Source organism: Mesoplodon mirus (assembly GCF_964341445.2).
Source record: "Mesoplodon mirus genome assembly, chromosome: 7".
NCBI lineage: Eukaryota > Metazoa > Chordata > Mammalia > Artiodactyla > Ziphiidae > Mesoplodon > Mesoplodon mirus.
The window spans coordinates 58205417-58228978 of NC_138983.1; the positions used below are offsets into that span (position 1 = coordinate 58205417).

Genomic DNA, 23562 nt, shown 5'->3' on the forward strand with positions numbered 1-23562 from the left:
GTGTGCCAGGCCATGTGTGTAAAGTCCAGAAAGTCAATCAGGAGACTACAGGTATTTCCCTGTGGTTGGTGAGGCATTCCCCCAACCCCTCCTCCACTACCCTGAGCTTGGAGTGGGTGTCAGGCTCTGCAAGATCTTGCATGATAGACTTGGACTTGTGTTGAGTCCAAGGGAAGATGTGGGATGGTTCTAAGAAGAGCACTGATTGTGAGCTTTGTGTGTTAGATTACTATGACTGCTGTAAAAAGGCAGGATTGAAGAGAAATGCCTGAGGGCAAGGAGATCACTGAGGTGGCCTCTATCTCCTCCACCAGGATTGAGCTCCACTCTCCTTCGGTTTGTGAAGGTATAAGGTCCCTTCTTCCAGTAAGTCTCAGATCCCCAGTCCAGGTTGGGTGACACACCCTCTGTATGTCCCCAGCCTTGGCACCAGGCAACTGGGCCTATTGGTGTGTACTCTTGGAGCATAGAGCCTGGATCCTACTCGCCCCTCTAAAGGCATTTAGGAGAGTATTTCATGACGGCAGTTGGTAAAAATTCGCTCACTGGCCCACAAAGGTAGCCTGGCGGCCACGGGAACACATAATACACTTAACACGTGGGCTTCTGTAACCGTCAGTGGAGGTCTCCGGCTGAGACCCGGAAGAGGCTGAAGTCATATGATCCGCCCCTCCCTTTCCTTGCATCACGTGTCTCACGGCCTGTCATGCAGCGTGTGCCTTCCCATTGGTTGGCTAAGATCACGCGGTAGGGGCGGGGCCGGAAGCCGGTGTTCCGGCGGCAGCCGCGGCGGCTAAGTTCCTCTGGGAAGGGGTAGGCGCGGGGGCGGTGGTTATTTGCTGGATGCAGGCGCGGGTCATGTGACCGGAAGGGCTCCTGACGGACGCCGTCCCTCCTCGGCGCGGCCTAAGCGCCCGGCCCGACCCCCGCCATGGGGTGCTGCTACAGCAGCGAGAACGAGGACTCGGACCAGGTGCGGCCGCCGCGGGCGGGTCTCGGGAGTGAGGGCAGAGATCCTGGGGCATGGGGCCCAGAGAAAAGGTTGCAGAAGAGGGTCAGCCGGACTTCAGGGCTCACTGAGTACGGGGGCCCGGAGAGGACAGATTACAGAGGAGACGCCGAGCCAGGCTGCTACCCCTTTTAAAGCCCCAGTTCGTTCTGCACAGCCCCTGTGTTGGGGTGTGCAGGCAGCCGCCCATCCCTCTCGCTCCCGCGCCTTCCATCTTTCCCTACCTTCAGACCTTTACAACTTCAAGGATCCTCAGCCTAGGTCTCGGGGAAGCACTTTCTTCCCAGCTTCCTTCTCTGTGCTTTGTATTAGCGGGCTTTGTGAATCCATTGTAGAAGTGGGTAAGCTGAGGCTCTGAGTTAGAGTGTCCCGATATGAATCAGGAATCTGTGTATACTCTGAATCCCTGGGGTTGAAGAAGGAAGGTCACTGCTGATCTGGGGTCAGAGAAGGCCTGTGGAAGTTGGTGTCATTTGAGTTGATCAGTGAAGGTTTTAATAGACACAGTGAGGACATCAGGACGTGTGGGAAGCTGGAAAGCAACAAATCGGGTTTAGCTTTGGCTAGATTGGGGGGAAAGGAGAGGTGGGCTGGGGAGCTCAGTTTGGCCTGCCTCAGTGCAGTCCCTACCTGGGGCCTCAGGGTTCCTCTAGCTTGAAGGGTGTTTGTCCTGGGAATTTGGCTGTAGATCTGATCCTTTTGCAGAAAGGATTAGGCTGGGAAGGCCTGTACAGTTTTAAATTCTGTCTCTTCCCCTTGGTGTATTCTAACTTCCTGCCACACTTAAATCCTTGCCCTGCCTGCCTGACCTCCTTTGAGGAGGGGAAGACCTTTTCAAGGATGAAGTCTCAAGTTGTTGGCCACTTGCCTTTTTGGTTACCTCTAAGCCTAGATTGTACATTTCAACACATATAGAGACAAAAACTGTAGAAAGGTTTCAGCAAGTAGCTCACAGTCCAGTGGAGTAGATGGTCACAGAAACGGATTATATCACTGCTAAATGGGAAGTAGGTCTTTCCCCAGTGACTCATGTGAATCTATTTTGGGTCAAGGACTTCAGCTGGGGAAAATGTCACTTGTATGGGAGGGATGGGTGGCCCCTGGGCCTCATTAAGCCTCCAAATGCCCAGTGAACATACACTTATATTTCTGTGCCTTATGTTAGGCATGCCATACAGCCAGTACCTCACACTTCACTCCAGCCTGTTAGAAATAGGAGACAATATCCCTGCCTACTGGGAAAGCTATGGTTTAATGCGAAATTGTCCCTTAAACCATAATATGGACTCTTGAAGGGAATGAGTCAAGGGTTAACTCTTTATGAGAAAGGATACCAGCTTCTAGCTGGAATTGCGGTGTTCTTGAATCTCCACCTTCCCCTTGATGGGCTTTCATTTCTGTTTTTAACCCCCAGAGATGGTGCTTGATCATTCCTGGGTGATTTGAGGCCTCACGTGGCGAAGGTCTGCTTACTACCTGGTCTACAAGCCAAAACCATTCACTGTCCCCTCTTACGGGTCTTGGGCAGGCCCCTCTCACACTCTCATATTGGACCCTTTGTTATAGTAATAAAGAGAAATATATAACATATTACAGTTTTCAAAGACCTTTTACAGTTATCCCACTTGATTCTTGCCAAAATGTCTGTCATATAGGTACCAGTTATGTCTATTTAAATGTGAAGAAAAACTTCAGAGAGGCTAAGTGATTTAGCCAAGGTTACAGAGCTGAGAAGGTAAGGTATTTTGATGCCAATTCATGTATTTATCCGTTGGGCTGAGCTGTGTCTTCTAGCTGTGCCCACAGACCAGGTGGCTAGTGATAGGCCACATACGTGTCTGTGCTAGAGTAGACTGTGAAGCCCTGACTCCCAGGTTGACATTGACTCCAGGGCAAACCTTGGTGTGAATAACCTCCCCCGTGCTCCAGTCACCCTTTTGGGGATGGGGTGATGTTATTTGTCCACTCTAATTGTGGTAGCATGGCCTCTTCCAGGAGTCTAGGTCTCAGGAAAACAACCTTGTTCTTGAAGAACCCCTTATCCCGCAGGAGGATCTGTCTGAATTGGGGCTGGGGAAAGGATGGACATATAAGAAGAAGCAAACTCTGGCTTCATTATGGAGCTGGCTTTCCTTAGAGATAGTTTAATCTTTGGCAAACATCTTGTTTTTAGTACTTAGCTTGTGTTTTAGGGGGTCGGGGTGTCTAGGAGTTGGGAGCCGATGAGGCAGAAGCCCATAGCTTCTGTCTCATGCTGTTGGGAACTGGGGACATGGGCAACCTAGGCTTGAGACAGAAGAGTAATGTCAAAAGGCTGGCCCTGCCTAGGGCAGGGCAAGCAGGGTAGGAGGAAGTGTCCTCTGTAAGGAGAGTTGTGGAGTTGTGGGCAGGGGAGCTGGGAGCCTGCAAGTGTGAAAGTCTGGTAGGAACTGAGATAGGCCTGAAACGGAACATTAAGGAGTCCGGTGGTCTGGCACTGAGGGCTGGTGTGTCCGCTTTAGCCAGGATGGACCCTTGTCTCTGGTTTTGTCCTGGGTACCCTTGTTCTTCATGCTTTGGATAGATACCCAGCATATCCACTTATCCAATTTGCAGCTGACACAAAGCCAGCAGGGATTTGTAGCTGATGGGCTCAAGGCAGGGTTGTATTCAGAAAGATTGCAGTAGATAAGAACAAGGGGCTAAAACAAGACGAGGAGAAATAACGCATAAAATTATACAGGACCAGGGAGACTTGGTTTGGTCCCAGGTCAGTTCTGGGGGTTGTGGTGAGTAGCATAGGCTAGCAGAAACAGGGCTGCTGAAACTAATGAAACCACATTCACAGAGGTGTGGTGGCTTGGCAAGGGAGGGAACAACTCCAACTTTTCAGGTAAGGATACACTGGGAGCACCAAGTTTGGTTCTGGGAGTCCCCCACAAAGAGAGCATCGGAAGAGAGGAGAGTGATCACCTGAGAGTAGAAGGGACCTGCCCTCAAGAAGGGACACCTGGGGACTTCCCTAGTGGTCCAGTGGGTACGACTCTGCGCTTCCAATGCAGCGGGTCTGGGTTCGATCCCTGATCAGGGAACTAGATCCCGCATGCACACTGCAACTAAGAGTTTGCATGCAACACCTAAGGAGTCCGCATGCCGCAAGTGAGACTTGGCGCAGCCAAAATAAATAAATAAATGTTTTAAAAAAATTTTTAAAAAAGAGGATGCTTGGGAATTTCCCTAGTGGTCCACTGGCTAAGGCTCCGTGCTCCAAATGCAGGGGGCCCAGTTTCGATCCCTGGTCAGGGAACTAGATTCCCACATACCACAGCTAAAGATCCTGCACGCTGCAACTAAGACCCAATGCAGCCAAATAAATAAATAATTTTTTTAAAAAAAGGGCTTCCCTGGTGGCGCAGTGGTTAAGAATCCGCCTGCCAATGCAGGGGACATGGGTTTGAGCCCTAGTCCGGGAACATCCCACATGCCGCGGAGCAACTAAGCCCGTGTGCTACAACTACTGAGCCTGCGAGCCACAACTGCTGAGCCTGCGTGCCACAACTACTGAAGCCCGCGCGCCTAGAGCCCATTCTCGGTAACAGGAGAAGCCATGGTAATGAGAAGCCCATGCACCACAACGAAGAGTAGCCCCCACTCGCCACAACTAGAGAAAGCCCGTGCACAGCAATGAAGCTCCAACGCAGCCAAAGATAAAATAAATAAATTTATTTAAAAAAAGAGAAAAGAAAAAGAAGGGACACTCGGACTGTGGGACCCAGAGTTTGCAGCTGGGACTCCTGTCCTGAGATAATATGAGGAGTGGCCATTGAGAGGTTGGACTTGCTTTTCCTTGGGGCCCAGGGCCTTGTCTGGCCTCACGGGGCCTCTCCATCCTGGGAGCAGACAACCTTGCTGGGGAGGATCTGGTCTGGGGGATTAGGAGGGCCATTCTTGGGCTCCTGACTTGTATTAGTTTGTCCTCTACACCCCACTGTTTTGGTATTTTCTACCTCCTCTGTCTTCCAGTCTCCAATATCCTTTCTCTGCTGGGGGTTGGGCCATTTTCTTTTTTCTTCTTTTTTAAATTTCTTTCTTTATTTATTTTTGGCTGCATTGGGTCTTCATTGCTGCGCGCAGGCTTCTCATTGCGGTGGCTTCTCGTTTCAGAGCACAGACTCTAGGCATGTGGGATTCAGTAGTTGTGGCATGGGGGCTCAGTAGTTGTGGCTCACAGGCTCTAGAGCGCAGGCTCAGTAGTTGTGGCGCATGGGCTTAGTTGCTCCATGGCATGTAGGATCTTCCCGGACCAGGGCTCGAACCCATGTCCCCTGCATTGGCAGGCGGATTCTTAACCACTGCGCCACCAGGGAAGCCCTGGACCATTTTCTGAAGCTGCAGGGCTGTTACTAAATACCTGCTTGTGCCTCTGTCCATCTTTTCAGGGCCTCTAAGACTGCTTGGTTCCACTTTAATTCATCCTAGACCACCAGCTTAGCTTAGCTTCCAAGGGCAGGCAGGATCTGAGTCTTAGAGCCAACATTCCATACAGTTGGGCACTTGGGATATTCCTAATAAAATTATTTTTGGTGCTTAAAGGTCAGAGCTGGGCTGAGAAGAGAGCCTAATAAAGGTGGGTTGGACTAAGGGCCTCAGGGCTGATGTCTCCCCCCATGGCCTCTCTTAGGACCGAGAGGAGCGGAAGCTGCTGCTGGACCCTAGCAGCCCACCCACCAAAGCCCTCAATGGAGCCGAGCCCAACTATCACAGCCTGCCTTCCGCTCGCACCGATGAGCAGGCGCTGCTCTCCTCCATCCTCGCCAAGACAGCCAGGTGGGCATTACAGGACCGGGCCTGGGGCAGACCTCCTTCATCCATATTAAAGACTGGGATGGAGAGCCATGCCCAGGACGTGGGGGATGGGACAAGATCAGTGGGAAGAGGTGCCTCTGGGCCCAGCCCTGCTCCCGTGGACAGGCAGGGACACGTGTCAGATAGCCTTGGAGTTGGCACCTGGCAGTGAGTCTTGTTTGTCCGTCTCGGAAGCACCTGTTATGTCCTCTCTGCCTCTTCTCCCCAAAGCAACATCATCGACGTGTCTGCTGCAGACTCCCAGGGCATGGAGCAGCACGAGTACATGGACCGGGCAAGGCAGTACAGGTGAGCCCCTGGCCGGCTTGGATCCCTCAGGCTACTTGGGCCCCTCCCTTCCCCTCCCTCTGATCCAGCTTTGGAGCCTGGGCCCCAGTCCTGGCTTCTCGTTTGGGTGTGGCCTGGAGGGTGGCCCCAAGTCACTTGGGTGCCTCAGTAGATGGTCCTGTTTACCCAGTTTGCCCCATGACACTCAAGGGTATGGAGACTAAAGGAGGTCGGCCTGGAGTGGGTTTGTGGTGAGCTGAGGCTCCTGTCACCTGCTTCTCTGGTCTGAGGAAGTGAAGCTTGCCTGGGCTGGCTGGGCCAACTGTGGCCTGACTGCCTGTCCCCCCCGCTCTCCCCCTTGGCCAGCACCCGCCTGGCTGTGCTGAGCAGCAGCCTGACCCATTGGAAGAAGCTGCCGCCGCTGCCGTCCCTCACCAGCCAGCCTCACCAAGTGCTGGCCAGCGAGCCTGTCCCCTTCGCCGACTTGCAGCAGGTGAGCCACCCCTCGCCCCGCCCCTGCCCACTGGGTGGCAGCGAGGCCCAGGGTTCGCCCCTCCACCTCAGAGGAGGTAGGGAAGTGGAGTTAGGGAGCCTGGTAGCCTGTGGGCCCTGCTCACTCCCACCTCACTTTTTTTCTCCTCCCTGTCCCCTCTCTTAAACCTTCATTCTTTTGCTACCCTTTGTTCTTCCCTCCTGTCTTTCCCATCCCTGCCTTTCTCTTTGGCTCCCTGTCCCCCATCATCCCCTCGCTGGCCATCCATCCCCTCTCCCTGCTTCTGGGTCTCCCTTCTCACCTGTCTCTCTGTTCCTCTCTCCCGGTCCCTCTGCCCCAGGTCTCCAGGATAGCTGCTTATGCCTACAGTGCACTTTCTCAGATCCGTGTGGACGCAAAAGAGGAGCTGGTTGTACAGTTTGGGATTCCATGAAGAGAGGGGCCCCTGGACAGCTCTTCTTCTCCTCTCTTCACTCCGTCTCCACCCTGCCTCCCCTGGCCCCCAGCCTCACTGTGGCTTATACAGTATCCTAACCTGCTACTAATCACAGAAGAAAGTGGAGGAGGAGGAGAAGAGTGAGGCGAGAAGCCTGAGCAAGTGAGGATGGAACAGGGGAGGGTAGAACCATTTGGGACTGGCCTTCGAAGCCCTGGCCAGGGGTGGGGTGGGGGTCACAGGGACAGGGCCTGGTAGGTCTTCACCGTCACTGGGAAGGTGGAGGTGCCGGTGTGAGGTGATCACTAAGGGGCCTCTTAGGACCCCCTGCCCACCCTTTCTCGGCCTCACTCCTGTCCCCCTCTCCCTGATTTGGTGCTCACACGCACCTCACGAGGGCTTGTGACCAGGGTCTGGATGAGCTTGAATTTGAACGAATTGAGTTTGTATTTCTAGCACCCTGGGTTTTTACATGTTTGGGTTTTTTTGTTTTGGTTTGGTTTGTCACCCTCGATAAAGGAAGTGTATCCATCTGTGTGCTGGTTCCAGCCCCTCTGTCCTGCCCACCACCCTACTACTTACTTCTGGCTACTCAAGTCTGTGAACAGCGAGGTAGAGGAGGGGGAGGGGGCATCTTCTAGGGGCACTAAAAGGAATCAAGGAGATAAGGGTTCAGGGTTCCCAGGTCTTAGCTGAGACTTGGCCTGCACTAACCTCAGATTGGATTAGACTCAGCTTGTCCCTCCTCCAGTGATGGAAACACTGTCAAAGCTGAACAAACTTGAATCTGAGGCAGCTGTCACTGTTGTGGGTATTGCCTCAGGCTCAGTGGAATTACCAAGAAGCCTGGTGAGGGGGTGGATGTATGCAGGGAGACCAACAGCACCTGGTACAGAGTCAGCAGACACATAGTTTCAAGCAGAAGATTCTTTTTAGCAAGTAAAATCTTAAGTAGAATCATGACATGTAAACATGACAGTGGAACTACTCTCATCTGATTGATTGAAGTGAGGGGTTCAGAGGTCACAGCCCATCTTATTGGCCTCCTGTCATGGAAGCCTCTGAGGCATCTCCACAGAACCTTGGTGCTCTGTGAAGCAACTCTAACCTTAGGATATCTGAGCTGAAGAGTGAAAAGGGGCCCAGACAGGTTAGATAAGTTTCCCAAGGCCATGCAATCAGCCCAGGTCTCCTGCATCCCAAGCCAGCAGGCCTTTCCTTCCACTTCCTCCTTGTTTCAGTGAAGTAAGACCAGAGCTACTGGCGCTTGCCTGAGTTGGGGGGCATCTTTACATGGTATAAGAGACTTAGGCTGAACAGCTCAAATCATTTATTGTCAAACCAAACTGACCATCCCCGGGCCTTTAGGACTGCTGGGGTCCCGGGAACCTCAGAGTGCGTTGTGCTTGATCCAGACCTTCTTGGGTTTGATGTTCATGCGTTTCCACACTTCGGCTGTTGTGCGGTCTGCCTTGGTGACCCCACTGAAGTCGAACGTGGTGATACGGGGCAGGGTGCACAGCACATATTGCCTGTGGGGAAGACTTGGGCTGGGGGCCAGGCCCCCTTCTAGAACCCCTTTCCCCTTCCACCAGTTGCTCCTGTCTCCTCTGACTGCAAGGAATGGAGGGACTTGAGTAGAGTGTGGGGGAGACTGAATTTATCCTGACTGACATCAAGAAATGCCTAAAGCCCTCTCCTCCCTTCCCCGGTCCAAGCATAGCAGAAGGATGGTGTTAGGTTTCTAACCCTAACCCTTCTCCTTTCTCTCATGGGAGCCCAGCTGGAGCCCACCTCCAGGGCAGGGCACTTACCTATACCCCGTCTCTTTCTCTATGGGGTTCCCATGGAGTGTCAGGCTGCGGAGCCGAGGGAGGACAGCCAGCTTGTTCACCTCTCCAAGGCGCTGGATGCTGTTGCCATGGAGGTAGAGCACACTCAAGTTGAAGAAAGTTGTCAGGACCTGTTGGGGAAGGAAACTGGAAGCTAGACTGGACAGAGCCGTGTATCTGTGCTCGGGACTGACTGGTGGGCAGAGAAGGAAGAGTTTGGGGAACAGTTTGTCACCCCCAGAGCCGTACTAGATTGATTCCAACCTACTTTTATTTACCTTTGAAGGGGTACAGGGGCACCACACTGACAGAGTACTGTGATCCGAGGGGCAGAAGGTATGGGCCTGGGTCCTATCACTGCCACTGACTTGCCAGGTGCCTGGGCTCTCCTGCTTCTCCTTGAGCCTTAGCTGTTCCTTCACTGAAGACCATTCCAGCTTTGGTGTTCTAAGATTCTATCACGACAGGGGACAGCATCATGCTAGGTACATAAGAGCTTTTAAAATAGTAGTTAAATTGAGATCAGTGCACCTGGGGAACAGTTTCCAAGTCATACTCTAACTCCTTTCCCGTCTAACACAGATCCTGGATGAAAAGGGGCCAGTTTTGTTTGTTTCTTAAAATTTAGCCTGAGTTCATGGAAAGTAACTGCTGTACTTTTAGTACCTACCTCTGCAAAAGAACTTGGCACAAAGCACAGTGGGTGCCCAATAATAAGCTACAATTTTACTTCAGTGTGAAGGCTTGCTATGTGCCCATTGCTTTTCATATGTTCTCATTTAATCCTCACAGAATGTTTATAATGCTGGCATATTATCCCCATTTTTCAGACAGCAAGTCTGAGGTTTTGAAAGGTTAGGAGCTTGTCCAAGGTCACAAAGTCTGAGGCAAAAGTATAGTCTAGTATTGTCTAGTATTTGAACCTATATCTATCTGAGCCCACAGCCATGTGCTTTGCAGGGCACCATGCTGCCTCACTACTTCCTTGATAATGTGTGGGAGGTGGAGAGGCTGGGGGCTGGACAAGGTGGCTTCAGGTCCACCCTCTGGACTCACAGGGTCAATGGAAATCAGGTCGTTGAAGGACAGGTCAATCCAGGCCAGAGTCTCTGGATGCTCCAGAAGCTGTGAAACCACGTGGTTGAAGTCTCTCAGGTCACTGAGGATGTTGTTTTTCAGCCACAGGGACTGAGACATTGACTTCCCTGACTTTGCGTGCCTTAGTGGTCGTAGCCCTGTCCGTGGCTTCTCGCTTAACAGATCTGTGGAGACAGAGTGAACTTTGGGTATGTCATCTTTGCTTTTCTGGCTCTGGGGGGTGGCAAAGGAACAGAACTGGGAGGATTTGTAGCTAGAGGAGCTGGCAGGGCCAGAATCCCATGCTTGTGTCTAGTGTGACTGTATGCACTGTTCCCCAAGCCCCAGCAGTCAGAGTGAGCTTGGATTAAGGGTCAAAGACTTTGCATCCCAAACTCTTGGTTTGGGTCACATGCTCCTCTCAGGTCTCTTGTATCATTGGGTCCTCTGTGTACCACCCCTGTGTGGGAGTTGGAGGGAGGCGGATTTTATAGACGAGGAAACCAAGAAGCAGAGGTGTTGGACTTGAGCCAAGATGCTGAAGCACAAAATCCAGAATTATCCACTGGTAGAGCCCATAGACTTCACTTCAGTGTCACACACTCTTGCTGTCCTCTCCCTCTTCCATTAGTATTGAGTAACTGCTATGTGCCAGATACTGGATATACAGTGGTGAACAAAATGAGAGAGAAGCTCTGTATGAATAATAGAGCAGGGGTGAAGCAGATGTTTATGCCTCGGAGGAGCTCAGATGGGAAAGATGAAAACAAACGGTCAATATACTATAATAAATGCTATTTAAGTTGTGGAAGCATGGAAAAAGGTCTCCTAACCCAGTCTGGGAGCTTAGGGAAGTTTCCCAGGGAACGTGAAGCCTGAGCTGGATATCTCAGTGGGTTAGGTGACGTTAACCAGGCAAAGAAGGGTGGAAAGGGTGAGAAGAGCAAGAGCAAAGGCACAGAGGTATGGAAGAGCATGGGCACACATACACGTACTACACAAGGGGGCAAGGAGGGAAAAGGAGACACGGAGCCTTGAAAACCAGGCTGAGTATCTTAGACTTTATCTTGTAGAAGATGGGAAGCCACTGGAGGGTTGAAAGCAAAGGAGATGATACAGCTCTCTCAATTCAGAAAGATCACTCTGAAGGTTTAGTGTGGAGCATGGATTGTAGGGAGTGGGTGGGACTGGAAGACCAATTTGGCTCTTTCAGTCATCTAAGCAAGGATGAGGGACATACAAACAGCATGACTTGATGGTTGACTAGATGCAAGGGTAGAATAATATTCAAGGGTGTTGGGATTTCCCTGGCGGTCCAGTGGTTAAGGCTTTGCACTTCCAACACAGGGGGCGCAGGTTCGATCCCTGGTCTGGGAACTAAGATCCCACATGCTGTGTGGCGCGGTCAAAAAAAAAAAAAAAAAAATTCAAGGGTGTTGCCCAGTGTTCTTGATGACTGGTGAGATGCCAGTCCTATGAACTGATACAGGATTAAGAAAAGGAGAAGAGGGACTTCCCTGGTGGTCCAGTGGTAAAGAGTCTGCCTTCCAATGCAGGGGACGTGCGTTTGATCCCTGGTCAGGGAACTAAGATTCCCATATGCCTCAGGGCAACTAAGCCTGCGCGCCACAACTACTGAGCCTGCGTGTCTCAACTAGAGAGCCCACGTGCCTCAAACTACTGAGCCCACACGCTCTGGAGCCCGCACGCCACAGCTAGAGAGAGGAGAAACCCGCACGCCACAACTAGAGAGAAGCCCACACGCTGCAGCGAAGAGCCGCGTGTGTTGCAACGAAAAGATCCCACAGGCTGCAATGAAGATCCCACGTGCCGCAACTAAGACCCAACGCAGCCAGAAAGATAAATAAATAAATAAATCAAAAAAAAAAAACAGTTGGGAAGGTGATGAGTTCAGGCTTGGCCTTGGCATGTCTGAGGTTCCTATTGTACTAGAAAGAGAAGAAGCCAAGTAAGCAGTTGGATATGAAGGAGACATAGACTTGAGAATCATTAGCGTAGAATGTATACAAGTTAGAGAAATAGATAAGATTCTTCAAGCAGAGCGAGGGTGGGGGGAGGGGCACCCATTAAAGAAGTTAAGAACCAGGGCAGGGCAGGGAGAACCAGGAGGCTCACAGTCTGCCAGTGGCAGAGTCAGAACCATACACCAGCTCTGGCTGAGGTGACTAGAATGTTTCCTGTTTCCTCTATGCCTTTAGTTACTGGTCTAAAGCTGCCTCCCAGAAAGGAAGTAGTACTTTCTGAACTGGTCCGCTTGTCTTCACCCTCTCCTCAGCTCTTACTGGACACACTTCTCTTCCACCCCCACCCAGCTTGAACTTCTCCTCCTCAGCTGCAGGTCAGGCAGCATCCACCAGGTGGCTCTCTGTCTTGGTCCTGGAGTGAGGAGACCCACAGTTGGGGCCTGAGGTGGCGGGGGCGGGGGGGGAGGTGGCAGGAGGGTCATGGAGTGGAGTACCCCAGCTTGTGAATAAACTCCTAATCCTGACCCCCAGCCTCACATCTCCTGACTGCAAACCCTGAAATGAAAAGACAGATGAGTAAAAGATCAAAATAAGCCCACCTAGGGACTAGCCTCCAGTCTGATGAGGCAGCAGCTTGGGGAATGCCAGCAAGCATTGGCTGACCCCCAGCTCAGCAGGAGCCACTGGGGATGGCATTGCCTAGAACTTGAGGCTGCCCGGGGTTGCTGTTATCATGGGTGGAGGAGGGTGTCCAGGCTGCTCTGCTCCAGCTCCATCGGGGCACCGCATTGCCTGAGGATCTGTCAAAGCTGCCCTGTTCAGAGAGGCCAAGGCAGGTCTGGAAATTGGACCACAGATACCAACACTCAGAGAACTAGGGGTTGTCTAGCCCCAGGAAAATCTGGGGAAAACATAATTCTGTCTTCATATCTATGAAGGGTTGCCATGCAGCTTTTCCCATGTGTCCCCAGAGAACACGTGTTTGATATGAAGAACTTTCTGTGTCATTCCTCACCCTGTAATGGAAGGGCTGGTAGGTGTGTGGCATGGGACTCCCTTAACTGTGGGTTTGTGAGCAGTTAGAGCACTATGGGTTGGAGGTAGTAGACTGGATGCCTTCTAAAGTCACTGCCATTTCAGATTCTATGATCCATATATTGATTAATTCAGGAAATAGTGTACCAGGTACCCCCAAACTCTACCCTGTCCTCTAACCCCAACTTTAAGTAAGTGCGCCAGGTGCCCTGGGGAACCTGAGGGGACTGGCCTTTTGGGGCTTAGATGTGCCTCTCCTCCCTTCCCCACTCAGCAAGGAGCACTATGCCTGGCATACGTGTACAGACCTAAACACACATATATAGAAGGCTTAATAGTAGTGGGTGCTCAAGATTTAACTATTAAATGAAAGACAGGGCATCTGTGCAGATTATGTTTTGTGCTGTGCAGTTATCCTTGGTCATAGTAACTTGTCTCTCCCCTCCTGAGGACACCACAGAGGGCTAAGCCACACTCCCCACTCAGAGCTAGGAATTCGTAGGGTAGATAGGAGCCATACTTCTCTCCTTCCTCTGTCACCTCAGCTATCTTGTACATAGCCATTCTTGCAGCTAAAACCCTGTGAAACATGGACTACATCAATCAGAAGTGATGCTGTGCATAATAAAGGAGGATCACGGCAAGTGGCTGTGTGCTATGAGAGAACAAATGGGAGTTACTGTTGTAGCTGATGTCAACCCAAGTAGTAAGTACCCTAAACCCAAACCCAAGTAGTATCCAGTACCCTTGATAACTATTCACGCGCTTCCTGAACTTAAAGGTGGCCGCTGCTTGCCTAAGAGAGTCGACCAAAGCCAGGTAATGGGTCTAGGTTATGTTGATGCCAACCTATGTTCTGTAAAGGCAGACGTACTGATGTGTTTATGAGAGCAGATGACAAAGACAGCAGAACTTCCAAGAGGCATGTTCCCTTGAGAATATGATCTTGATGAGAGCCTCCCTCTGTCCCCTCCTGAAAGGTACTAGCTGCCCATTTACAAACACACTGAATGATAAAATAGGCATGAGTGTGGGCAGTGCTGGGACCTGTAATAAGTGTGGGTGATAATGGAATAAATTTGGATATGATTGGAATGAATATAAAATTTGTCAATAAATATTTAGACTGGAAACATGCCAGTTTGTTAATAACAAGACCTTGCATGTTTTACCAGTGATCAGAACAGGCTTGTGTGCTCAGACAGAGGAGAGTGGGTTCTGCCTGTTGGCTGGGACTCTGTAGCCAGCCTGTGTTTTCGTTTCATTAGTCTCTTCTCTCCAGGTAAAAAATGGAGAGTAAAACTATTGGCTGATAGACTGGCTCTCCAGTTTTCTTCCACCTGACTATCTTGCTGTAGCCTGGCTTCTTTTGAAGATCATCAGTTACCCTGAAAGCCCCCTGGGTCCTTTCAGATTTGCTGCTAATTTTTAAAAAGGCCAAACTCTTCCACTCCCACCTCCCTACCCACTACTCTCCCCAAAATAGCAGCAACAAAAATCCCATATGCTTATGGGAAGAATTTCTTTAGGCTTTTAAGTAGAAGACTGGCTTCTCCCTAGGGACCACACCCATCCTGCTGCCCTGGTGAGTGGAATGCTGTGCTCTGGGGGCTGACCTTGGGTCACGTGGATGCTTCGGAAGGAGTAGTCAAGAGGGGGCTCTTGCACCGAAGTGTTCATATAGTCCTGTTTATTCATAGCTCAGGCCATCATTTGTCAGGTGGAAGCATGGGCCCTGGGAATCCGGGTTCAGCCTGGGAGGACAGAGAAGGACTGGTGTTCGGCCCTCAGGTTTCCTCATAGCTCTCCACCCCTGCTATATACCCTCCACTACTCCAGGTTTGCATGGCTGCATTTCTACTTTAACAATCATGATTCCTTGCATTTGTAGGGCACTTCCTACTTCTCTGAGCACCTTCACATCCCTTAGAGTTAATTGATAGTTATAATACCCATTTCTACTTTCCAAAGAAACTGAGGCCCCAGGGTAAAAGCACTTGCCCAAAGTTAAGCCAGTAAGTCAGCTGTGGACTGCAATCCTAGTCTTCTGAATCCTACTCTGAGGCCCTTTCTGCTACTCCATAGTAGTTGCCATGAAGGCTGTCTTGGTACCTACCCTCTGGTGATATAAACTGGGCTATTCTATTGCTTAACAAACCCCTGAGGGCCTGCACTGGATCTGGTGTCTGACAGCCCTTTGCAGTCTGACCCAGATGGGGATTTGCTACCTCCTCTGCTCACCTTGTCTGTCGGCCCCATTATCTTTTCATCTGAAGACACTACTTTCAGCTACGTCCTGAATGTAGTCATACATATATAAACATACATACACATAAAACCAGAGTCTGCCTCACTCTCACTCACCTGTCACTGATGCCTGAAACTCCACCGTTAGGAATTCATTCCTTTGGGTTCAGGGATTGTTCCCTGTTAAAATGGAAATACCCCCGAGAGGGGTCAACACAGTGTTATCAGTCATTTACAATGTGGTGTGAATTGTCTTATCATGACAATTTTTCGACTGGGCAGAGCCATGAGAACACCACTCACCTGTGAAGAGGAGAGCTGACACACTTTACGAGGGGTTTTGTATGTGACACAAACAAAAGACAAATAGACTGACAAATACATGTCCCAGTCAACCTGCCCTTCTCACTTCATCCACTGCTGTCACCTCCTCTGCATTTACTACTTTACTTGCTTTCCAAAAGGATTTGAGGTATTTTACGGTAATAACATACTCATAAAACAGGATGATTTGTAGAACAGAGCTGTCCAACAGAAATATAATGATCACAAATGCAAGCCACGTGTATATTTTTTTTGCATATGTAATTTAAAATTTTCTAGTAGAAAAGTCAAACAGGTGAGGTTACGTTTAATAATATATTTTATTTAACAATATATCCAAAATATCATTCAACATATAATTGATATTAAAATTTGAGATACTTTACACTTAACAGCACATCCCAACTGGGACAAGCTACCTGTCAAGTGCTTAATAGCTGCTTGTGACTAGAGGCTACCATACTGGACAGTACAGATATAGAAAATGAAAACATGGAAGAGAAAGATTAGAAGCCGGAATAAAGGAAGAGAGAGAGATGAACCAGGGAATTAGGAAACTATACCTCTATTTATCCCTGAAATTCCTGGCAGCTAAAGCAAAAGTGGAAACGTTAGTATATGTGGTTCTCCTCGTTCAAGTCAAAGAAACAGTTTGTATCCAGAGACTATGAAATTCACAAATGTTCTTAAAATGGAATTCCTCTTAAAAAACCATGGACCTGATAGCTTATAATTCAGCTTAAGCTTAACACAGTCTAGGTAAATTCCTTTTTTGGTGACTTAACATATGAAGGATAGAGTTTTAACAGGTTTAGAGGAATGGAAAGTGAATGTCTTCCTCTCAAAAAGCAGCAGTCTCAGCTGAGCTTTGGGTAAGTGCTGGCTTGAGTCACTTCACAGCTGAATTCTCTGTCAAGTGTGAGACTGGCCTGATGGGCATGGGTTGTTGATTGGGGAGACCTGAATCTTTGGATATCAAATCTACAGACACAACAAAGAACACATTATTCTTTTGTAGAAATAGAGGAAGCTGGCTTGCTTCTCACCTAGACGCGTCCCACTTGAGAACCCACAAGAAGTTTGATGCCTCTGAGCAAGACTGGATACTTTTCTCAAGTTGGGACCCCAGAGTTCAGCACTACAGGACATGGATTTTAGCTTAAAACATTTAAGGGTGGATTTTTACCATTAATCTTGACCATCAGAGAACCTCAGTGCAGTTCCAAAGGACTTCTGATTTTATGTAGCACCAGCTCCTGAAGCATTTTTCTGGATGAGTTAGTATTAAAAATAGAGCCCCGGGGCTTCCCTGGTGGCGCAGTGGTTAAGAATCTGCCTGCCGATGCAGGGGACACAGGTATTGAGCCCTAGTCCGGGAAGATCCCCCATGCCGCGGAGCAACTAAGCCCGTGCGCCACAACTACTGAGCCTGCACTCTAGAGCCCGTGAGCCACAACTACTGAGCCTGTGTGCCACAACTACTGAAGCCCGCGCGCCTAGAGCCTGTGCTCCGCAACAAGAGAAGCCACCACAATGAGAAGCTCATGCACTGCAACAAAGAGTAGCCCCTGCTCGATGCAACTAAAGAAAGCCCGAGTGCAGCAACGAAGACCCAATGCAGTCATAAATAAATACATACATAAGTAAATTTATTTATTTATTAAAGATAAAATGGAGCCTCAAGTAGCTGGACAAATTTGCCCATTGGAAAGGGTTATTAGTCTTCTCCATTTAAACAGCAGCCCAGGCTGTGAGCTAGTATTGTGTCTTATTCATCATCTAACACAGAACCTGGCTTACAGCAGGCACTCAGGAAATGTTTGTGGGAGGAATGAATGAGAAACTGCCAAATACAAGGATTTCTGTTTTGGGAGTGTTGATGCTAAGCTGCACTTTCTAACAATTGGCTCCGAGGTTCAGCTATTTCAGTCCACACCTCATTCACAGTAAGATATTTAATTCAATTCTTCAAACATTTGTTGAGCGCCTGCTGCCCTATGCTTGACCAGAAGGAATGAAGCCAAGATACAAATAATAGAACCCTGTCTGTAAAGAGCACAGGAAATCCTGCTGGGTTGCTATTGATTGTGGCAAACCAGCCTGCATCCAGTTCTAAGAAACAGCTGCCTACTTGGTGAATACTTCATGTTTCAGCACTCAGCTCTACTATACCCTCTTTGATGAAGACTTTCTTTCCAGATAAAATTGATCATTGTGCCCTGTATCAGATTGATTCCCTTGATGAACTCTGTCATGGTCTCCCCTGTATCCATCTCTTTTGCCCTCTAACTTTGTAGTTCCATCCACTCTGATGCTGGGTTCAGCCATGCAACTTGCTTTGGCCAACAGGATGTTGGTAAACATGAAGCAAATAGAAGCTTAAAGAGAGGACTTGCCCTGTGCTCTTTGCCAGTGCCGAGAGAACATGGTTAGCCTGCTGGAGGGATATGAGAAACGTGTAGGTGAGATACGTGAAAAAGAGAGCCAGTGATCCCAGGTGAGGCCGTCCTAGATTAGCCTATAGCCAGCCTACCCGAAGGCAAGCTCAGGAGGGTCACCCAACCCACATGTGACTGCAAACACATGAATGAGCCCTGCCAAGACCAGAAGAAACACATGGCTGACTCGGAGACTTGGAAGCAATAATAAATGTTTATTGTTTTAAGCCACCATGTTTTTGGATGGTTTGTTACACAACAATAACTAATTGATATACGCCCCCACTGTACTTTGAATAAAATTTCATCACAGCCTGTTTCCTTATCTGTAAATTGGAGACAAACCCTGTCTTGAGAGCTGTTGTATGTCCTGTAGCAGGTGTTCAATAAATTGAACCGTTTGTACTCTCTGTACTCATTTCTTTATAACCTACTTCCTGTTCCCTCCCTGTAAGCTTGTGGACAGGGAAAGAAGTCAGACTTCTTTCTCTGTTCCCACCATTACCCTGCACCAAGCTGCGTATTCACTAAAGCCTTGATGGATAAATGGAGAAATGAAAGAAATGAAGGAATAAATGAATGATATCTTCAAGGTGTCACATAGTGAACCTGACTGCTGGGGAGAATTGATGAGCCTTGAGGTTGCCTTACTCGCTCCAGTGGCTATGTTTTTGGAGTCAGTCTTTCCCAGCTGCTGTTCAGGAGCTAGTCAGACCCTAGCGCCTTCCTCATTTGTCTACATTGACTGAATTGATGAATGACAGGGTTAGGGGCATACCTGCTCTGTTTTGGAGTTTTTCTCCTCCCGATTGGAAATATCATTCACTGTTTTTCTTTTTTAATTTTAAAAGTTAACGTGATAGCTGAATAAAGTCAACATAGATACATCAAGTGAAAACTAAAAGTGTGGCTCTCCATCTCACTCTCCAAGAACGCTCATGATTTACAGTTTGGGAATATAACCTCCTAGAAGACATATAGAACAAAATTATGTATATTTTAAAATAAACAAATACTGTCTGTTCCTTTGTAAAGCTATTTTTTTCTTTTTCAAATTGTTGTAGACTCTTACCCTTTTTAATAGCTGCAGAGTGTACCATAGAATTTGTGTGTACCCTACTTTAACTTTACTTGGGCTCCCCCGGTGATGCAGTGGTTAAGAATCCGCCTGCCTGTGGCACATATATACAATGGAGTATTACTCAGCCATAAAAAGAAACAAAATTGAGTTATTTGTAGTGAGGTGGATGGACCTAGAGTCTATCATACAGAGTGAAGTAAGTCAGAAAGAGAAAAACAAATACCGTATGCTAACACATATATATGGAATCTAAAAAAAAAAAAAGTACTGATGAACCTAGTTGCAGGGCAGGAATAAAGACACAGACATAGAGAATGGACTTGAGGACTTGGAGTGGGAGGGGGAAGCTGGGGTGAAGTGAGAGTAGCATCAACATATATACACTACCGGTTGTAAAATAGTTGGCTGGTGGAAAGCAGCAGCATAGCACAGGGAAATAGGTTTGGTGCTTTGCGATAACCTAGAGGGCTGGGATAGGGAGGATGGGAGGGAGGCTCAAGAGGGAAGGGATATGGGGACATGTGTATGCATATGGCTGATTCACTTTGTTGTGCAACAGAATCTAACACAGTATTGTGAAGCAATTATACTTCAATAAAGATCTATTTAAAAAAATAAGGCCTGGGAGTCAGAAGAAAAAAGAAAAAAGAATCCGCCTGCCAATGCAGGGGACACGGGTTCGAGCCCTGGTCTGGGAAGGTCCCACATGCCGCGGAGCAAATATGCCTGTGCGCCACAACTACTGAGCCTGCCCTCTAGAGCCCGTGAGCCACAACTGCTGAGCCTGCACTCTGGAGCCCGTGAACCACAACTACTGAAGCCCATGCACCTAGAGCCCGTGCTCCGCAACAAGAGAAGCCACCACAATGAGAAGCCCGCCCACCCCAATGAAGAGTAGCCCCCGCTCGCCACAACTAGAGAAAGCCTGCACGCAGCAACAAAGACTCAACGCAGGGCTTCCCTGGTGGCGCAGTGGTTGAGAGTCCGCCTGCCAATGCAGGGGACAAGGGTTCAAGCCCTGGTCCGGGAAGATCCCACATGCCGTGAAGCAACTAAGCCCATGTGCCACAACTACTGAGCCCATGCGCCCGGGGCCCATGCTCTGCTACCAGAGAAGCCACCGCAAAGAAAAGCCCGCTCACCACAACAATGAGTAGCCCCCACTCGCCGCAACTAGAAAAAGCCCGCGTGCAGCAACGAAGAACCAAGGCAGCCAAAAGTAAAATAAATAAATTTATATAAAAAAACTTTACTTAATTTAACTTCATTTAACCAATCCCAAGTTGATGACGGAAATTAGTTTTGTTTTTGGAAATTGCTAACAATTGGAATTTGATTTGTTGATAGCCTGTCCCTTCTCTCTCTCAGGTAAATAGCAACATGATGGCCCAGGAAGCTGTGAGGAATATTCAGATGAAGAGATGTGATAGGAGATTCAACAGCCTGGCCTAGTGAGGGTTTCTGTTTATGGGCTACAGGTGGAAGAAAAACCAAAGACCGTCATGAAGAGTCTTCCACATAATCTAATGTATTCTGGGAAGTTATATTTCTAGGTGCCAAAGGTAGGCTCCAAATTCAAACTGGTTCCTGCCCATCTCTCTACTCCCATCTCTTATCCTCACCTCCAATTCTGCAGGCCAGCCAAATGCAAGTACTTGGAGTAAGTTCCCTGCACCTGCCTCTGGGCTTCTGCACATGCAGCTTTCTCCGCTTGGAGTACAGTTTCTTCTTCTTTTTGCCTTGCTAATTTTTAATGACTTAGCTCCGGTTTCCCTTTTTTCTGAGGAGCCTACCCTCATGCCCAAGTCTGGACGTGTGACTTCTCTTCTGGACTCCAACACCCTATGTTTCCCCTTGGCAGCACTTGTAACACTAGTATTATCTCCTTACTATCTGTGTGCACATAAACTCCACCGGGGCAGAAGCCATGTTTTTCTCATGGTTGTATCCTGACAGTGGATGCAAGTGGTATGTCCTTAACAGTATGTTAAACATTGCAACAGTGAATAACACTATAAAGGAGAGGGACACGACGTTGCTATAATTGAGGGATCTGAGCTGCTCTAGACAGTCAGGGGAGATAGTCCTAAAGAAGTGATGGAGAGGGACTTCCCTGGCGGTCCAGTGGTTAAGACTTTGTGCTTCCAATGCAGGGGCGCGCGGGTTCATCCTTGGTGGGGGAACTAAGATCCCACATGCCACGTGGCTCGGCCAAAAAAAAAAAGTGATCAAGAGAAATATGAAGGATAAGTACAAATTAACTATGGCAGAGGGAAAAGATGAACATTCCAGGAAGAAATAACAGCATGTGCAAAGGCTCTATGGTAAGTGGTTACTTGGAAATTTTGAAGACCTTAAAGAAGGCCATATAACTGGAGGGAGAGTGGAAGGGAAATGTATGGTTAGACTGGAGGCTGGAGAGGTGGGTAGGAGCCAAGCTGAGATGTTGCTTGATGCTAAGAGCAATAGGAATCCCAAGGTGTATTTTTAATTGGGGGTATTGTGGGGAAAGTGAACAATATCAGATTTGCATTTTGAAGGATTACTCTGGTTGCAGTATGCAAAATGGCTCGGAGGGAAGGCAGGAAGGATGTGATGGTAGTTATGACTAGAGAAGAGATATTTAGAAGTAAAGCTGACAGGATTTTATGATGGATGGGAAATGAAAGAGGTATTAAAGATAACGCTTGTTTTTTTTTGACTTCTGTAATGGTAGACAGAGGTGAGAACACTGGAAGAAATTCAGGCTTGGAGTACATAGGGATTATGAGTTCAGCTGCAAACATGTCGAGTTTGGATGTTTTTGAGATATCCTGAAGGAGATGTTGAAGATGCAATTGGTTATATAGATCTGGAGCTTGGAGATGAGGGTTGGGTGGGGTTGGAGATACACACTCCCGTACATCTGCATATAGGTGGTAAATGAAATTGTGGATGTGGATGAGAATATCCAAGAAGAGAATCTAGAGTGAGGTGGGAAGTGGGCCTAGGACCAAGCATGGGAGAGCTTTAAGACAGTAAGTGGACCAATCAGGGCCAGCTAGGAGCCAGCCAGAAGCTAACTAATCATGGCAGCATCAGACATGGGTGCTGTGTTAGCAAGACTGTTCACTTCTTGTTTAGTTAAATCTGTTTGATTCCCATTGTCTTTAGTCTCTCTAGTTCCCTTTCCCCATTTAAACTTTCAAGGAAGGATCTGAAACCCATTCAGGCTGAAATGTAAATAACTCAATGTAGGCATACAATTTTCTTTTCCCTGGGGCAGTTTATCTTACTACTTTGAACAAGTCCTTAAGCTAGAGAGGCTGTAGGCTCAAGCTAGAGTCTTGGCTGGAAGTTGGCAAACAGGGGTCTAGTCCTAGCTGTCACTGACTTGGTGTGTGGCCTCCAGCAAGTCACTGCTCCTCTCTAGTTTTCAGTTTTCCAATCTGTGAAATGGGGATAAATATCCTTGGGCTCACCAAGCTCAAAAGAAAGACTGGATATGAAGACACTGGGTAAGTTGTAACAGATCTGTCATGAAGACTGTAAAAGGAGTGAAGCTCTAACTGCAGAACTTGGAGAAGCAGACCACAGAGGAGGTGTAGGGAGAAGAGGTAATTTAAGGACAGGACCCCTAATAAGTATGTGTGGGAAGATCCTTCTGACCCTCTGAAAAGGAGGCTCTACCCTGGGGTCTTCCTGCTTGGAAGGAAAGGGGCACTTCAAGCCCCAGAAAGTTTCCTACAAATCCAGAATTAGGGACTGTGATTTACTCTAATCTTACTCCCATGTCTTGAAGAGGGTCTCAGTCGACCAGAGGAAAACTAACCCCACGTCTGAAGGCGTTTCAGATCTCCCAGGATGTGTCAGGGATTTGAGACAGTAGTATTAGGGGGTCCCATCTTTGTGATGGGGGAGGTTCTTAAGCACCCCCACATCTGTCTGGGTATGTGTCTCAGCCTTCCCTTCCCTCCCCGCGCCCGTCTATCCCATATGGGTTTGTGTCTTGTTCACTGCGAAAAGGGATAAGGGGTAAGGGGGGGAGGTCTCAGGTCCCCGAGAAAGGAAGCTCTTAGTCTTTCTGTGTGCCCCTCCCCTCTCCATAGAGTTCTTGTCCCCTAGAGCAGGTTTCCTGTTTTCCTGCCCAACTCACCCGCAGTTGCTTCCCCTCCAGCCTCTGCGTCCCACTATCTCAGGGTTACTCAGAGCAACTCCATGGTAACTACCTATGTCACCACGTCCCAGCTGAGCGCCATAGGCGCTGCCGCTATGCCTACCGGGAGTTGTAGTCCGTCAGGGGCTGGGTTCCAAGGCCGCGGGCGGTGCAGGGATTTGTAGTTGCCTTCGCCCTCAAGCCGAGGGCCGGGGTCCGGAAGTTGTGGCACCCTTTCTCCCTTTCCAGTGGCTCTCACACTTCCTTTTCCCGGGTCCTCCAGCGTGCTGTGGCGTGCGACGCCAGCCGACAGGGGCCAATTGAAGGGCGGCGCGAGGGGGCGGGGCCATAGTTTGAA

At 48.9% G+C, this 23562-nt stretch overlaps 2 protein-coding genes across 7 annotated transcripts; one reads left to right on the forward strand and one right to left on the reverse strand.

Annotated features, from left to right (window-relative positions):
* The first annotated feature begins 792 nt into the window (after positions 1-792).
* LAMTOR1 (late endosomal/lysosomal adaptor, MAPK and MTOR activator 1) lies at positions 793-18947 on the forward strand. 2 transcript variants are annotated; one of them, XM_082626760.1, is made up of 5 exons: positions 793-973; positions 5670-5815; positions 6065-6142; positions 6488-6614; positions 16569-18947. In XM_082626760.1, the coding sequence occupies exons 1-5, from the start codon at positions 932-934 to the stop codon at positions 16572-16574; spliced, it is 399 nt and encodes a 132-aa protein (XP_082482886.1). In that variant the 5' UTR covers positions 793-931; the 3' UTR covers positions 16575-18947. The 2 variants fall into 2 exon arrangements, with proteins under 2 accessions (XP_082482886.1, XP_082482885.1); XM_082626759.1 differs by lacking the exon at positions 16569-18947 and adding an exon at positions 6955-7583 and having other exon boundaries at positions 795-973.
* Positions 7667-23503, reverse strand: LRRC51 (leucine rich repeat containing 51). 5 transcript variants are annotated; one of them, XM_082626752.1, is made up of 7 exons: positions 23205-23221; positions 15344-15406; positions 14596-14733; positions 9939-10144; positions 9161-9337; positions 8865-9013; positions 7667-8582 (listed from the first exon to the last, which is right to left on the reverse strand). In XM_082626752.1, the coding sequence occupies exons 3-7, from the start codon at positions 14675-14677 to the stop codon at positions 8441-8443; spliced, it is 756 nt and encodes a 251-aa protein (XP_082482878.1). In that variant the 5' UTR covers positions 14678-14733; positions 15344-15406; positions 23205-23221; the 3' UTR covers positions 7667-8440. The 5 variants fall into 5 exon arrangements, with proteins under 5 accessions (XP_082482878.1, XP_082482879.1, XP_082482880.1 ...); XM_082626753.1 differs by lacking the exons at positions 15344-15406; positions 23205-23221 and adding an exon at positions 23329-23503; XM_082626754.1 differs by lacking the exons at positions 14596-14733; positions 15344-15406; positions 23205-23221 and adding an exon at positions 23329-23501.
* Between the last annotated feature and the right edge of the window lie 59 nt (positions 23504-23562).